Source organism: Tenebrio molitor, chromosome 1 (genome assembly GCF_963966145.1).
Source record: "Tenebrio molitor chromosome 1, icTenMoli1.1, whole genome shotgun sequence".
Taxonomy (NCBI): Eukaryota; Metazoa; Arthropoda; class Insecta; order Coleoptera; family Tenebrionidae; genus Tenebrio; species Tenebrio molitor.
This window is the reverse complement of record NC_091046.1, coordinates 43,916,190-43,934,170: the sequence shown is the minus strand read 5'-3', so window position 1 is coordinate 43,934,170 and position 17,981 is coordinate 43,916,190. Positions and strand designations below refer to the sequence as shown.

The 17,981-nt window shown below is 39.8% G+C and overlaps 2 protein-coding genes and 2 long non-coding RNA genes across 4 annotated transcripts in view; 3 read left to right on the top strand and 1 right to left on the bottom strand.

Moving 5' to 3' along the window:
* Lar (tyrosine-protein phosphatase Lar) overlaps nucleotides 1-17,981 on the top strand; it is a 424,567-nt gene that overhangs the window by 150,173 nt on the left and 256,413 nt on the right. The window lies entirely within an intron of this gene.
* LOC138140731 (cuticle protein 7-like) lies at nucleotides 178-1,007 on the bottom strand. The gene is made up of 2 exons (XM_069061707.1): nucleotides 894-1,007; nucleotides 178-728 (listed from the first exon to the last, which is right to left on the bottom strand). Exons 1-2 carry the CDS (start codon nucleotides 903-905, stop codon nucleotides 321-323), a joined length of 420 nt encoding a protein of 139 aa, XP_068917808.1. The 5' UTR covers nucleotides 906-1,007; the 3' UTR covers nucleotides 178-320.
* Nucleotides 13,580-14,890, top strand: LOC138122457 (uncharacterized). The gene is made up of 2 exons (XR_011156511.1): nucleotides 13,580-13,693; nucleotides 14,804-14,890. It is a non-coding gene; the product is annotated as an uncharacterized lncRNA (long non-coding RNA).
* Nucleotides 15,890-17,198, top strand: LOC138122455 (uncharacterized). Its single transcript, XR_011156510.1, has 3 exons — nucleotides 15,890-16,864; nucleotides 16,917-17,009; nucleotides 17,120-17,198. It is a non-coding gene; the product is annotated as an uncharacterized lncRNA (long non-coding RNA).

Here is a 17,981-nt window from a genome sequence, read left to right as displayed (position 1 = left end):
TCTCGCTGAATATTCATATACTCCCGTTTTAATTTCAGTTCTTGGTGATTCAAAATGATTGCAAATTGTCTCGTTTTTGTATATTCGGGGATAAAATGGTGGAGACGATCTAGATAACGGAGTGGACGAGGGTCCGAAGAGCCGCCTGGCCTGTGGGTCGCAATAAAACGCCATCTGTTACGAGTTCACTGTGTATATCATTAGCAATACTTTACAATACTATACAGGTTGTTTAACTGAACACATTATCGTCGTCCAAAGTAGAGTATAAAATAACGGTCGGTCGGTCGTAAAACCTAGTTATTGCCGAGATTCCGCTTTTAGTGTCCGGCCGTAACGTGCAGGGCCGGGGCGGGGGCGACGGCGGCGACCGTAGCGAGGGGCACAGGGTGGGCCCCCGCGGTCCTATGAACGACGGCATTAAAGCCGGTGTGGGGCCCGGCGCTGTAATCAACGGTGCGACGCGACCCATCCGGATCGGTGAGGCTGTACTGTCCGTGGACGACGTCCCCATTACGAGCCTCGTGTTGGCTCTTGGAGTCGCCGGTGTGCTGATCGTTAACGGCGTATGCATAGCTGTATCTGGGGTGGGGGTCGTAGGGCTCCACCCGGGTCTGGACGACGGGGGCGGCGACCAGAGCGTGGTGCTGCACGCTCGAGTACGCCGACTGTCCCTGCTGCAGGAGGCCGGCCCGCGCGGCGGCGAGGGCCCCCAAAAACACAACAAACTGGAAAAAGTTTTGATCGGCGGTTAGGCAACCAACAATACGGACAATTCGCAGTCAAATCGGATGGCGCGAGCAACACGCCGTATAATACATTTTACATATTACCGTCGGGGCTGTAAAGTAGATTCGTCGCGAAATGGGATCGACATAAATTCGCTTTCTTACCTTGGTTGCCATGGTAGTCCCGTCTGTAGTCTGTTTGATGTCTGTCGAACGACTGATAAAAGTAAGGGGTGAGATGGAACTTTTATAGGCGATTTCGACGGGGAGCTTGTAGTTTGATACCTGTTATGCAACGCCGCCACACCGATAGTGACCGTTCTTGAACACCACACGATACTTCTGGGAAATGAATACGGTTCTTGCACTCGGATAAACTCCTCGGAGGTGTCGCAATTCGATCGGGATTTATGCACCGAACGTGGAATTTTCGAGGAATTCGCGACAAGGCTCAACTAGTTCTGCCACGTGGAAAAACCGCGGATCCGGCAAGACGAGATGCCGGATTTTTTGCCGGAGCGCTCGACGATAAACTCGAACGGGAGGGTTTTCCGGGGAGATAATTCCAGTGCCAATATTGACCCATTATAAAATAAATATTGGGATTTTCAACTCTTTAATTGTGGAGTTATTAATACGTTAAATGAGGACGATTTACACTCCACTCTCATATCCCACCATTTTCCAAGCGCATTAAATAGTTATTTGTATATCAAGGATGCGAAATCGTACTTTGACGAACCGAGAGAAAAATTGTCGTCCAGGCCGCTTTGCGGCCGAGACAAGACAATCTCGAGGTCGTCAGAGGATTTGTAATTGTTGGAATTATAAAATGAACAAGTAAAATTTCCTTCACTGTCAATAAAAATAAAGTCGGCCTACATGTCGCTATGGAAACGACATAAATAAAACAATTCACTTTGAGAAAAATTGCAAAAATGTCCGAAGAAAATTACGATGTTTCCGTTCCGTGTACTCATCCAGAGTTAAAAAAATATTATAAATTGTGCAGTGTCGCATCTGAAACCTGAAAAATCGAAACGGCAATATGAAAAATGTTACAGTGACTTTGATGTAACAAGAAGAATGTGAAAACCGTGTCGGATAATGTTGTACTGGCTTACCTATTTATTGGAATTTATTTATTGTGGAAGGTAAATGTTAAGTTCTGTTATGCTACGTTGTATCATCTGCTCCTTTTTAGGTTATTTTAATCGTGGAAATATCAGGAGCCGTGCAAAGACACATGTGTATGTTTCATATAGATGATAGATCGATAAAATATCCCTTATCAATAATAATTAGTTAGGTATATAAAATATCGCCAATTTTAATTAATTAGAAGTCGCGATTTCTCGCCTGCGCGTAATCGATGCCCCACCCGGTATATACAGAGACAGAAATAAAAGGAAGAGTATTCCAGAGCATTTGGTACCACTTCATTTGAGGAAAAGTTATTTTCTTGGAGATCTGAAGGTGCCAAATCTTGCGAATACGGGGGATACTTGGTCAGTTCAAAACCTACTCAATTAGTCTTCCAAAACGTTTTTTGACAACTGTTAGCGATATCTTTTTTTTTGTCTAGAATCGAATTATCTCGTTGGTCTTTCTGATTTGGAACGCAGAATTGTATTCGCTTTGTAATTTTTTTATTGACCCCCAACCTTTGAGTAACAATAATTACGGATCGATCCAAAGTGTTTTGTTGTGTTTATAATGTTGAAATAATAACAGAGACACATGTAGATGTGAATCGTTACATTACGAAAATAATAATGAAAAAAAAACAGAGGTAAAAGCAGACTTTTTTATTGATTAACGTAATTTTGTTTTATTAAGTCGAACAAAGCCGCCGGCATTAAAGAGAATGAACAGTAATCGGATTTGGGGCTTTGCCATAACTAAAGAATTCCTTGACAAACACTGGTAATAAGACAGAATAATTGCTAAGCAGAGCGGAGAGAGAATTTACGTACAATAAAACAACCCTTTTAACAACCACTTTTCGATGTTTTCCAATCAGGGAGCCATTATAGGGATCAGAAAATGTCAGAGGTTTTTTTAGGTTGATGGAAATCTGAGACCGCAGACTCTCCACCATGTATTTGTGTTAATTTTTTTCTGCAACATAAAATAATGGTTATTTACGCAACAAGTGGTATAGAGGCGTTATTATAGAAGCAGATGTGAAGGTTGCACACCGAGGCCTGACCGAACTTTGTGTCTGAAATGAGCGGGACAAATGGGATAAAGTTTGAAATGACTTTTTTGGGTCACTCTGTAGTTAGACGAGGCTGTCGCGTTAGGTGACACGCGATCAGTATTTCACTTCCACCGAGTTTATTACTTTTCGTTTGATGAAAGGGGCGACATCGCCCTCATTTGGACATTCTAGACGGTCTAGACGGGCGAAAAGTCGAAAACCGCCCCTTCCGCCGCCGCCACCGATCCGACTCTCGCGTTGTTGACACCTCGTCAACTTATTTTTACGAGTCGACTTACCCGGGAAAAAACCCCGAATGAACCGCCGCACGACCCTCGTCCGCTCGGAACGGCGAGCCCTCGCCGCCGGGCGGCGGTTGTGTCGAATTTTTGCCATGTAAATTTAATTATGGCCGTGTCAATTGGAAATAAATTGGTTTAATTCCGGCGAACAGTGGGCAACTGGCATAACGCGTTTAACCTAATTGCAGCGGCGGCGGAGTCGGAGAACATCGCATTTTCTCAAAGTGACGATAATAGGCTGGCGGCGAACGCGTTCCCAGATAAGAATTCGAGCGAACGACGCCCCCCGCATCTGCAGCCGCCCCCGTGACATCACATTAGCGTCGGGGTGGAAACGGAGCTGTTTGCGTTTGCGGCCTTATCGTCAGCCGAAGCGTTCCGCAATGACGGGCGGGTGCGGAGCAAAAATTAAATCTACAAGTTGAACGAGCAGGTACGGGGGCGGTGGTCTGTCGCGCGGACCACTTCGCCGCCGCCGAAGTCTCGAGGCGGCGTCGCACCTTAAAAATAAATTGATTAAGAGCGGGCGTTAATGGTAATTCGGAGATTGCGGATGGGAGGTGAGAGTTAATCCGAGGCTCATTACACAGGAGCACCCCAACATCGGCCCTCCTCCGCCGCCCTAATTGCGTCAGAGTCGGGACAAAGACGGCAGTTGAGGTGCGTGCGTGACGGGAATTTTCGCAGGATATCAGCCGACAATTACCTAGTTACTGAACGCTTTTAGTGCCCCCGCCATCAGCATTTCGCTCGATAGTCATAACTGTTGTGGAAAAAAAATCAACTAATGGCTATTTCATGTCTTCGGACCGCGTTTCGACAATTTGGATTTTTCAAACAAACACAGACAAAAAGCGCCCACGCGAATTGGAAGAGGGAAGTTTGTTGGAAATTTTTTTTTTTTGTGGGCGGAGGTAAAAAGGGGGGAATAATTGGCGGCAACATTTCAAATGTAAAATGAGTTATTGTGATTCTTTGAGATACGGAATTTCGACGCACCTGAAAGGAGCTAAAGGACACATCAAAATTCATACCCCCAATTGAATATGTATGAACATTACGGAAAGTTGCTTGATTTCATTTTTTTTTTCTTTTTTGATGGCAGCGAATGAGAACATTCGTGAAGGAAAATTTCTTTATTAATCCTGGCACCACTGGAATGGTGATGAATTGAAATCGCAATAGATCGTTCTGTTTTTTCTCCAGTACGTTGGAACGCCTCGCATTTGACACTTTCTCGTATGGCCTGTTTTATCTAGGTCTAGGATATGCGATTCGGGGTCTACCAATAATAATATTATCGTAGTAATAATGAAGCGGATCACCTGCTTACGTGTCAGAGAGTAATAATCGTCGCTGCGGCTGCTTGAAATCATGAAATCCATGGCCCACTGTTTTTGTTGTAAAATCGCGAACGTCGATTTCGCGCACTAGTGCTTCAAAATCATCCAAAAAATTCGCCTTTTTAAGCATTCTGAAAATAATTTGAGTCGATAGTAATAAGCTCGGGTTTACAAAACGCCGTTTCTCCAATTGGGATGATGAAAATTTTGGAAGAGGGAAAATAAATCGCTATTAATTCGATTGACACTTTGGCAAGCGCCATCCTATTCACAAAGGGTATACAAGAAATCAGACATAAAGTTCGTTTCAAAAAATGCAAGAAGATGTATTTGGCACATTCGCGCAAATGAAGCACTCGCTCCTTCGTCGCTCGTGCATCAAATAGAAATAATGCACTCATCCGCGAAAAATGTTTTCTCGCACTCATTTCATAAATAACTATTATATGTAATGTGAGTGGCAGGTTATCAAAAATGTTTATAATTAGACGTCTGACAACATGTTTGGTCTCATTTAACACTTTACTTGTTGAGGTAAATGCTGGGATTGGTCCGTTGAGTTTAGAGCACCAACTACATTTGCAATAGCTCTCAATTTTTATTGTTTGATGATATGTATAATTAATTGTGTTAGGAAAAACAGGATTTAAATAGTTTTTTCTAAGTAACGCCTACGAAGGCACGAGATAATGCAAAAGTGAAACAAACTCATATCTACAGGACTCGATAAGGATTGACAACAATACTGGACGCCCATGGTTTCCTTATCTTGATGTAACTTTTTTATTGTAGGTGGACAAAAAGTGCATCTGAAATCGCACACTTAATTTACAATAAAATACATCATGAGCAGATATAAAATCCTGTGGTAAGCAATTTTGACTCAGTAGACAAGATGAAGCTTGTGTTCTTGCTGTGTTTGGTGATCTAGTTCTACTGGGTAATTATTCATCCAAGTAAAATCATTACTGATTCACTTATTCTACCTAGTGTGCATGGAAAAAGCGGAAATAGTAGATTATATCATTAAAAGTAGAAGTGACCGAGACGCAGTCGAGGTCGCAACTGGGCGAAGCACAAAAAGACTTTCTACTCTGAATGGTATATACTATTTTATCTTCAAGCGGATCACAAAAAAACAATCGGACATGAACTCATTTATTTATTTTCTTTTATTGTCCAAAAATATTCCTCAACGACTTTGATTTGATAACTTTTTTTGATTTGATGAAATTTCTTTTTGGGGTTTTCTGTCAGGATCATACTTGGTTAGGGAACGTGTTGCAACATGTCTTCACCGTGGAGTCGGTGATTTAAAGAATTGCCGCGTTGACTACCCCCACCGGACACACCGTTCCCTTCGGTGGGGAAAATTAATTTAAATTCCTAACCCCGGGTTGGCAGCGACCAAAGAAAAAAAACCTCGTGAGAGTGGGCCGATCACGGCGAGATCACGTCTCGTTATCTGCCCCGGTGCAGAATCCGCCGCCGTTCCGCCGCCATCTAATCTGTCTACCTGGCAAAAATCCGCCCGGTTTTTATTGAGTTTAAACTAGGCGACCCCCATAACTCCGGGTCGTGCTCTGCGCCAAGATAACCCCGGTCCGCGTCGCCACCCTGCGAGATTTCACCCCAGCGCACACACACAGACCGAAACGCCACTTATCGCCCGATCTAAATGAGTGCCGCCTCTAATTGGAAAACGGCGGCGGCGGCGGCGTCTCCGCATGCGGCACACGTGATTTCTCGGTGCAAACAGGGAGTTCGCTTAATTACGAGGGTGGGTTCGCGCGAATGTCCCCGTCGACACCAGGACTTCCCAGGAGTGACCGCCGGTGGTGACGACCGGCGGGGGCGGCGTGACAGGAGCGCGAATGGTAGCTGTTTGTTTTTGGGGCGCGATACGCGCGCCTGTGAATTATTAAAGGAAATAAAAACGGGACCGGGAGATTGTCGTTGTTAACTCGCGGTTCGTTAACACGAGAACGAATGGGGGTGGAACAATACACCGAAGTACGGGATTACGAGGGCGACAAGAATTTTAACACTTTTCCAACAGGTTCCTCCTCTTGTTTGCCTCCCCAATCTGGCGCTTTTTCTCCTGTCAGAATTTACTGCCAACTCTTAGAGCGACAGACATTTTGTCAATTATCAAATATCAAAAAAAGAAATCCTGGCTAAGACTTGCCAAATTGGCTGAGGAAATTTCGACGGCTTATTGTGTGCCTCGATTGGAACATCTTTCGGTCGCCGTCACGGCCGTCTGACGAGCCATCACCGAGAGCCGCCCCCCGAGCCCTTTGACGAGCCACGAAAAATCCTTTACCGCCGCTTTTTCCATCCCCTATTTACGTCAAAACCAAAAATCCAATTGTGTCAACGACCGTCGGATTCCGCAACTGTTTGCGAGCACGGAATTAGCGTCCAATCAGGCCAACAATAAATTACGAAAATTCTTTTGCCGTCATCCTTTGTGCGGAGATCGCCGCCGACAGGACACCCCCGCGTTTAATTACCCGCCGGGGCCGCCAGTTCGAGAAATTGTCAACCCCATGATGGGGCCGTCACGCGCCCTAATCCTGGACCTAAATTGCCAAGGGCCGGTATGGATGGGCGGTGCGCCCCCGGACGACGAGGGAGGTTGCGCTACAAAGCGAAAACTAGCGTTCAAGCAGCGGGGGCGGTCCCCTGTTACACGACAAACTTGATTATTTTTAATTAAAGTTCTTGCCGGTTGGCGGTTCTGCATGTGCAGTAAAATTTAGATTGTTTATTAGCCGGGGGCTGGAGCATTTGTTTGCATGGGAATCTGCTTAACTGGGGTGCTTAGTTGCGATTTATTGTCTGCGGTGGCCCCAATTTATGACATTTCAATTGGCTGCAATGCAGACATTAAAAAATGTCAATGAAGGGAAAGTTCAAAAAGGAATATTAAAGAAATGAAGCAATTTTGATTTAATTAACAGATATAAAATAAAGAAAATCAACTGTTAAAAAATTAATTAACAACACTTAAACAGCGCTGCGTAAAGGTTACACAGTTAAATCGTCAAAGGTAAAATAAAAACAAAATCAACACTGGGAGGCTGGATTTTTTTTAATCAAGAGCTAATTAATTTTTTTATCCGTAATGCCTACACAATTTAAAAAAAATGTAGCAAATGGCACCCATATAATCACTTGATTAATTCCAAGAGTAAAATATATAAATCGAGTGTTCATTTAAATTTCTTCTCAAATTTGGCGTTGAAGGGTCGTTTGTGAACGCACCGCGCGTCAGTCTGCAGTGCAAAAACACAAACAACGCAAAAAGTGAGGTTAGATTCAAACAGCTGATCCGTGATTCGTACATTTCGTAATCCGTGGTCTTGTGCAAGACAGATTAAAACCTGGCGGAAGTGACAGCAAAATGGCAGATAAGTGAAACAAATTAGAGGATCCACCGGTTAATGGATGAGCATGGACCGGGGTCTGCTCTTGCGCCAAAGCTGTTGCCGTTTCCACAATTTACAGTGTTGTTAGTACATACTTTGATTTAATTTTTTATGATCGTCGGCGTTGTTTGCAAGATCGGTTGAGAAATAACAAAAAAATCCGCCCGTTCCGTGTAGGCTTTTGTCCGCCGCCCTCTCTTCTTTGCGAGCGTTCTTCACCTGCCGCCGCCCCCGTTTGCCGCTCCAAATTACCAAAGTTTTGCGAACGGAGATTTAGTCTGGCGCCGCAAGTGCACTTTTTAATGTTGCTGTTTCCATAGATTTACACAATGTTACCTCGCTCCCTCGGGAGTCAGCGTCGCGAAGAACACGCCTGTCACATCTTAAATTAGCACCGGGCGAAGTTCGTGCGGCGCCCTCACCACCTCGACCCTCCCCTTCTCGTGTTTAACTAAAAAATCAAATCAGGATTCGAGTTTCACGGCGAATTACCTAAATGCGTCTTCGGACCCGGAGGCTTAAGCAAAGCTCGCTCAAAGCGCTCTTCGCTCCGGTTGCAATTTAAAAAAAATCCCCCGATTTGACGGCCGTGTTTACCGAAACACTCCACCCCAGGATGATGTCCGCTGGACCCCCTGGAGTTGGGGGCGGAAAAAATAAATTTGTTTTGTCGTTGTGCAGATCGGCTCTTGCAGCGTCTTGTTACAAAAATCGCGCTCGTCGGGGATTTAGTGTCCTTGTCCGCCGGAGTTTTTCAGCGACCGCACTCCGTAAAAAGCCTCTTATTACGGACCGGAGTATATTATCCGGGCTCGTGCGGATAATTGCAGTCTCTCCCGTTTATCCCGGAGATGTTTTTAAACTATATTTGCTCAGTCCGGGTCCGATTTGGTGGCCTACATCGCTGCCAGAGTGTTAAATTAACTGCAAGGATTGTTGCTTTATTTTATTACGGCTCGTGATTACTTTGACAAATCCAATTTGTGCCGTGCCGTTCGACAAACCATAACGTTTACTCGCTACCAGATATAGGCCATTAGCACAGTATTCCTGTTGGTTATTACCGTTTTATTGGACTTATAAAAACCTAATGGGATGTCGCACGTAATAGATTCGTGCTCTGGGTCATTAAAAATGCTCCGGAGCAGACCTTGTCCCGATATTTTAAATGGGGCGCTACACGTAGACGCTTCCTGCAAGAAAGCTCTTCCGCCGATATGACGCCGGGTTCGGTAGGAGCAAACTTGTAATAGTTGCGGTTGAAAAACGCGACAACTTTTAGATAGACTTCGGAGGTTTAAAATGTCTCGCTCACAAGATTATAATAAATCATAAATAATCCGTATTTTCCAAAATGTGACAGCACGCTTTTGAGTAGAATAGATAAGTGACTAAGTCCAAAATAGTATATTATATTATTAAGAGTAGAAGTGAGTCTTTTTGTGGCTAGCCCAGAGATTGAAGGTGGCAACTGGGCGAGGCACAAAAAGACCTTCTACTCTGTTTCAAACAAACGCTAGATGGAAACAAGGAACAGAAGACGGATGTAATGGGAAGAGAATAGATTGCAAGGTGCAGAGGCTGGAAGTGGAAACACCATAAGCAATGTCCGTCTAGATTCTAAAATATTCCAAGCCAAAAATCTTCTCATAAACGTAAGTTACGTTTCTGTGATATGACTTGATCAACAATTGTGAAATTTTCCTTTCTCCTAGAATACAGAAATCCGTAGAAATAGTATGTCCTTGATAAATCTAGAGGTCTGATTCTAGCGCCACTAGGTTTTCTTCTAGGAAGATTCTGGTAATATCCTTATCGAGTTCCATTCCTTTGTCATAATGTTTTAGAAGCCTTTAGGGAATTTACTTCTATGATGAGTCTCCTCAAAATGGAATAACGTAAACAGATTTCTACTTTGTTCTCAATTTTGCAGTACTACTAAGTTTTCTGCTTCCTATTTCTTAGGGAACACTAAGGTTTTTTTTAGAAAAGTGCAGTTTTAACTTACTACTAGGTACTAGGTACTAGATTATACCACACAAACTCCATTTAGAAGAATTCTATTTTTTTTATCTAATTCTGCATTGTGTGGTTCAGTAGTTGAACAAGAAATTAAACTACATTTTTGACAAGATCAAGACAAAATAATGACGTTGAATGGAAGATAACAGAGTTGATAGATTGCGGTGTTTAGATAATGAAAGTCGGGAAACCATCATCGTTGAAGAGCAATAATTCTAGAATACAGAAATCTATCAAGATGAGATTTTCTAAGAAAATTTGTAGTTAACAGAGATCTGATGCTAACACTACCAAGTTTTCTTCATCTAGATATATAAAACTGAATGTCTGTTTGTTTGTATATTTTGTATGCAAATCTACAGTTTTACTCCGATCTTGATGAAATTTTCTACACTTGATCTTCAAAACAAGAAGAAAATTACTGTCTACTTTAATTTTACAAAAACCAACCCCTACTACCATTTTCAACCCTGTTAAGAAAAAAAGACAGTTTTTTCGAGTTGGAAATACCCTCACCTTCGCCGCTTCACCCCTATTTCATCCTCTGAGTATATCGTCACCTTCGCCGCTTGACACCCACAAAAATCAACCCCTATTATCATTTTTAAGCCTGTTAAGCACAAAAACAGTTTTTTCGAGTTGGAAATCGCGTTTGCATGATATGTTCAGGTGTCATAGTTACATTTGGTTGTTTATAAAAGTAGCAATTTCGTAAAATGTGTTTGAATACTTGTGTTTTACCGGAAGATGTCTTAAATGAAGCAGAACAAGCTTCAAATAGCTTAATACCGGAAAAATCAAAAGGCAGGTATCTGAAATCAAACGAGACAATCAAACAATAGGAGGATCTGAATAAGGTTACAACTGAAAATAAAAGTGTTATGTTGGCGTATTTTCATGAATTGGTAAGTGATCATAGTGTTAGTTTCTTATCGTATTGATCTTTTTGTTTATATAGTCGAAGAAAAAAGTAGTCTACAGTAAAGTTTTAATTATTCTTCGTAAAAAGACAAACTTCATATTTAAATTACTGCGTTTATCACAATAAAATCACAATAAAAGTAAAAGCTAGTCTAGGAAATATTCCAGCAATATTTGTATCAATCTCCATCTCTTGGTCATTCATAACTTTCTAGAAAAACGTAAGAAATGTAGGTTACTTCTAGGTTGACCTTTGACAATGAAATGATGTAAAGAAATGTTTAACTTGTTCTGAAACTAATTTTCTTCTTAAAACTTCCCAATAAATAACCATATATTTTTTTTATAAATTTTGAAGAAAATCTATTTTGATCACTGTTTTTTTTTTGGTGAAATTCTGGACATGCTAGATTAGTGTTTTTAATTTCCTGATGTATTAAAAAAGAAATTAAAAATTTTAAACAAAAATATGAACAAACTTTATTTCACATCACAAGAATTCGCAAAATCGAAATATTTTCCGTAAAAAATTCATTTAATACCCTTTCTTGATAACCGTAGAAATATTCAATAATAATGATCACGAATCCGTTAATTTTTTTTATATTCAATAACAAATTGATTCGTAACACCACCTCAAAAGCAATTATCAGTTTTTTCCTCAAACTCGTATTGTTTTATGTTGTAGCTCCATTTAAGTAAAATAAAGACACAGGCGATAACATCATCAATCAATTTAACAAGTCATTTATTAAATTAATTTGGCGTAAAATATTGTGCAGTCGCGTTTCCCCCGGTCCGTGCAGGACTTTAAACTTTCGTAAATGCAACAAACACCCTCTCAATTTATCGTAAAATTGTTATTGATTCGCCGCATATAAAAGCTTTGTTCGAAATTACGTGAAAATTTGTTGTCCGAAAATGCGAAACAATTTTTATTCAGAACCGATTGCACAAATGTCGCTCGTAAATCATACAAGTTTCATTAAAATCTCCGGTAAACAACGTTAATCATATTTTTTGTCGTCGCATTCCGGGTCAAGTTGTGACCCGAAACTTTATCTTTTCGGTCGCAGTTACGCCGCGCTAATTAGCGAAAAAAGAAACCGCCCCCGCTCGATCCGCCGCCTCCGGTTGTCGTCCCGCACGATGTTCGGTTTAGAATTAGGGAGTGTCCGTCCCCCGTTGAATTTTTTGTTGGGGCGTTGTTATTATTTTTGCGTAATTTCAGCAAAGCGGAGTTTGCACAAAGCCATCCGGAGAGATTGCCGGGGGGCAGCGAGCTTTCGGGCTACCGCAGCGACCTCCTTAGAAAGCGGCGGAAGTGCGCGCGCCATCCTCCACAATGGCAGAAACATAAATCACGGGAAAAATAATAAATCTGTACGTGAAAAAAGTTCCTAATGGCCGAACGTGTTACTGAAAATAACGCTCCGGTCCCGCGATCGCTCATGGCCCTGACAGAAAATTAATGTTAACACGGCCGGATTTTTCCGGATTAGGAGACGGTGCAGGTGCAGCGCGATCAGACGGGGCCTGCCCCCGGACTCCCGGAGAAACGCTGAATAATTAGCAGTACGTATGAAGTTTTCATGTTACGTCGCTGTTTAATTACCTGCGAAAATTCAGCGAACAACACACACCCCAAACCGACTACGAGCCGTGTAAGCCCCCATTTTGCAACAACTACACTCATTAGCTGACACTCGACTGAAATTCTAGACGGGATGAGACGCGTGCCTTCACAAACATCCTTTGTGCAATCCGGTCCATTTATTATTTACTTCAACGGTCCTTTCAGTCGAACGGCCGACTCGAGAGGACTCCCCGGAACAGGCTGAAACTTTATGGGAATATGGCGGAAGCTGCACTGTTCGCATTCTCATTTGTTAACGGCTGAAATGCGACACCGGCTCTTCAATAATTATGATCAATAGCTCGGACGTCTGTTCCACAACCAATAGAGAAGCGCCGCAACAACGTCAACCGATTTTTCGACCAAGTACAAACACCTCATTCAACGGCTACGAGAAGGGTGTGGGCGGAGTCACGATTTGCACTGTGCTTCCGCAAGGTAGACACCACGTGACGTCCCCTTCTCAATAAAATACCTACTCATGTTTTTTCCGATGTGGAAAGAAAGTTCTAATCATTTCCTATTGCATATGGGAGAAAACATATGACAAACAAAGTGATTGGGATTTTATTGCTAAACCGTTAGCTTTAATTGGTCAGTATCTTCGTGGAAGAGTTTTGATTACAGCGGCAAATTGTCAATTGTTAAAAGAAATGGAAACTGTGGCAACTTTCGATGAGTTGGAACCAGTTTCATTCAAAATTTAGAGCGGGTATTGTGGTACATGCGCTGAGAACGAATCATTTTATTGTTCACATGATGGAAGACTAATGTCCGTTCAAATTATATATAGAAAATAAATTTCAACGATGTTAAATGTTAATGGCAACGTTAAGACGTTAATTGCTAAGACTGGCATTTTGAACCGTTATAAAAGATTTTCGGAAGCAATTCTTGATCAGTACTCAAGATGATGAAGCTCACGTTCTTGTGCTTGGTGGTTCTCGTGGTTGTAGTTCTAATGGGGAATTATAAATTCCAAGAGAATCATGAATAAGTACTAATTCAGTTGTTCAGTTCAACTAAGCGCGCAAGAAGTTACGCTCACGCCTCCTGCGGTTCGCATTCCTAGCAGGAAGAGCATAGTCAAGGCCGAGCACCGAGGTATTTAATGTTGGTGATATTTGAAACAGGAAAGTAGTTTTAATTTAATGCATAAGTGGTGTATTTGAACTATTTATACAAATAAACTAGGCAAAAATAAATAGGGAATTCCCCAATTTTTCTTGGAAAGCAAAATAATTGCCCCAATCCTCTCACGTATTCTTAAACGCGAAATAAATTTGAAATGTTACAAGTACTTGAAACATAACATTTAATGTGCATAATACATATACAGGTGCGTCCTAAAAAACGCCGCAAGCCATATCTCCGTTATTTATTCCTCTATTTAAATAAAACAAAAACTGGAATAAATCATTTTAAAAACACTAAAAGCACAACATAGATTATTGTTTTTTTTTAAGTCATTCAAGGTCAGATGATAGTAAACTTTGTTTTTTCAAATAGCTTGATATATTTTTTATTCCCATTTTGAAAGAGATTATTTTTCTGGATCCAACGATATGCCGCATTCTAGGATGCGCTTAATAGTAACCGAGAAAATAAATAAATAAAATACCATTATTCACTCATTATTGTAATTTTTTCTTCAAAAAAAAAATCAGGTTACTATGGAAAACATTCCTAAACTCAGTATTTATTACAGATTCTGTCACATTATTTTTTGTTCTGCTCTTAAGAAAGTATTGCTATTGCTGATTTTTTTTTGGAGAAAAAATTTCCAATAATGCCACTTTATTAATTTATTTTTGCGGTTACTGTTAAATGCATTCTAACATGTGGCATATCATTGGATTCAGAAAAATAATCTCTTTCAAAGTGGGTATAAGAAAATATACCAAGCTATTTGAAAAAACAAAGTTGACTATCGTCTGACCTTGAATGACTTTTTGAAAAAAAAGTCTACGTTGTGCTTATAGCGCTTTTAAAGTTATTTATTTTAGTTTTTGTTTTATTTAAATCGAGCCATAAATAACGGAGATATGGCTTGCGGCGTTTTTTAGGACGCACCCTGAATTTCTAACATTTCATTCCAAATTTTAAACTGTAGATATGAAAAATTTAAAAATGGAAAAATTCCCTATTTATTTTTGCTTAGTTTAGATGAAAAAAAATGTCCAAATATTGGTCACAATGTTAAAGGTGTTTCAGACTGAAGCAGATAAATGATGATCACCATTGTGGAAGGTCTACCTTAGTGAAACACTGAATTGCTGTGTGAATAAAATTTTCAGTTTTGATTTTTTTTATCTGACCTAATTCAATATTTAAGCTATGAATGAGTATTTGTTCTTTCTTTTGAATTCAGTATCGATTCATTAATTGGGTTTATTCTTAACTTTTTGAAACTTCAACACAGGCACACAAAATTTCAAAACAAACTTTATTTTTCTACATCTGTCTTTATTTTTTCATTTTATCTTTCTTTCTTTCTTTCTTTCTTTCTTCCTTCCTTCCTTCCTTCCTTCCTTTCTTCCTCCCTTCCTTCTTTCCTTACTTCCTTCCTTTCTTTTTTTGTTTGTTTGTTTCTTTCTTTCTTTCTTTCTTTCTTGAGTATATCACACAACAACGTTCCTCATTGCTTTCTCCTTTATTAAAACTTCCTTTTCCGCTGTAAATAGTGTTTGTTTTAATTTAGAGAAACAAATCTGAAGGAATAAAACCCAATATAGGGAACATGTGGTACCACTTTATTTTGGAGTTTTCTTCTTCGTTTTTCTTGATCTCTTGGCATATAGTCAAGCTTTCTAAAAACCAATTGTGAAACCTTGACTTTTCTAGCAAATGCAAGTCTCCTCCTCTTTGATATATATATTGGATCGTCTTAAAAATCTAAATTGTCCTTTGCAAGTTGTTGCGAAGAACACATTTGATAGATTTCCTTATATTTGTTCAGTCAGAGTTACCTTACTTTAGATTGTTTAATCAAAATAATCATTGGCAGTGAAATTGACCTTTTTCACAAAATTTTCTATATTTCTATCAAGTGCATACAATTTTGCTGTTTTTTTCGTTTAAATCTTGGAAAATTAATGCACATTAGAAGTGAACATTTAGACCAAATATCTGATTTGGTCTTTCGTGTTCATGTATTGTGTGTGTTTTCCAAGGAACACTTGCAAAAATTACGTAAGAAATCCAGTTGAAAATTGTACCAAAGTCAACTTGTTAGATATCATTGGAGTAAAAAAATCTCCAAGGTAAAATTTAAAAGGTTGTAGGTATTAAAACAATGGACTGTCGTTCGACATTAAAATTAGTGTTGAAGAAATCAAAGTTATTATGTTTTATGGTATTTATTTGTAGACCTTTTTTTCGGGCTAAATTCGGACAATAAATAACGGAGTTATGGCTGGCGTTGTTTTTCTCGATACAACCTGCATATTCGCCTTTTAATTATTCTCGTACATAATTAATTGTTTTAAAACAAACGGGATTTAAATTGTTTTTTCTAAGGGTTGACAAGCACGAGAGCAAGAAATAAAACGCAAGTGGATAAAACTCATGAGCACATCACTTGATACTAATTGATAAAAACAAGTCACCTGTCAAGCATTGAACGCCTTCTTTTTCTTACATTCACGTAAAATTTTACTGGAAGTGGACACAAAGTGCACCTGAAATCGCAGGGTTAATTTGCAAGAAGATTTATTATGAGCGATAAAAATCTGCAGTGAACAGACAAGATGAAACTCGTGTTCTTGTTATGTTTCGTCATCTCCGTAGTCCTAGTTCTAATGCGTAGTTGTTCATCCATATAAAAAAAATCTTTCTGATGACATAAAAACACCAAAATGGTACCTTAAGTGACTGCGTTGGAGAATAAAATTGTTTGAATAATTATTGCGGTCATCATTCGCATCTGGTAAAGATTTGTTTTGACCGCGTTGCCACCTTACCAAGTACATAAAAGTAATTAAATTCTATTAGTCGACTTCAGCAATGAATGGGAACAAATTCAAGACAAAAAGTTTCTTCTTTGCACAATAAAAAGTAAGTAATTAGTTTTTTGGGTATGCAATGGATCGTGTCTGTCGTTTCAAATTACAAATTCTACTTAGGTAGATGCAAGTGTATCGATTACGATCATAAATTATTACAAAAAACATTCTGAACTGTTATAAATACCTACAGCGAGCAGTGTTGAGTCGGTCGGCAAAATGAAGCTCGTGCTCTTATGTTTCATGATCTTTGTGGTCCTTGTTCTAATGGGTAATTATTCATCCAGATAGAATCATAAACAACTACTAATTCGCTTATTCAGATCAACTATCTAGTGTGCAAGCACGTTCTGCTGGTAACCGCCGCTACTGCTATTTGATGCGTAGTTTCCGCCTCGGGCCCAACGAGTGTCCAGGTAATTGGTTCGTATTAATCATAAATAGGAAAAAGTGAGACAAACAGTTTTATTTTAACGTCATCTTGTTAATTCATTAACTATTCAAGATATCATGACTACTGTTTCAGCTTGACGCAGAAAAATAATGATAAAACGGCGCCTCATATGGAATATGGATCATAATAAAGCAGCAGAATAAAAATGTCACTTTTGATTTATTTTCCCATTGTGAATCTAGTACTAAACCTGTAACACCAAGAGTACTTCAATCTAACAACTAACATAACCTTGATCTCTTTACTTCAAGTGATAAGGCGTTGGGATTTTTTTTTTGTTGAAGAAGTCCAAGCTAATGTCTTAATTAGTATCGTATTGCTGGACAGTTGAAACATTATTGATGTTTACAATTTTTAAGAAAGTCAAAGAAAAAAGAGCAGAGGTATGAGAACCCCGAGGGGAACCCGAATAAAAAAATTAGGAACTTTCTTCACAATAATGGTGTGTCAAGACTGTTAAAGTAGTATAATAAACATGATTTGAAATCATTCTTTGTCGACATAAACTTTCTCGTCGGTTACTGAAACTTTGTCTACAGCTAGGAAATTTTCCAATTTAAGGAAAATTAAAAAAAAAAACAACTCTGTGATAGAGTACTCTGTAGGATCACTTCGTGGTTGGATTTGATATAGCTTCCTTCTTCACCATTCTTGATTTCTTTTGTAATCTTGTCTGGAAACCTGAGCCACGAAGTTTGCTTAACACTCCGGACTATTTTTTTGACTGATAATTATCAATAATTTTTCTGAAGTGTCAAAAGTTTGACACCATGACCTGAACAGTACATGAAATTGTCTCGGTTTTCTTCATAGGAGAACATTTGGCAAATTTTCATTCCAAGCTTCCTTTCTCTTTGGTGTGTAGTAATATCAGTGGCGATAACTGTTTTCAAAAAATCATTTCATTATTCGTAAGCGTATTCTAGATGAGTAC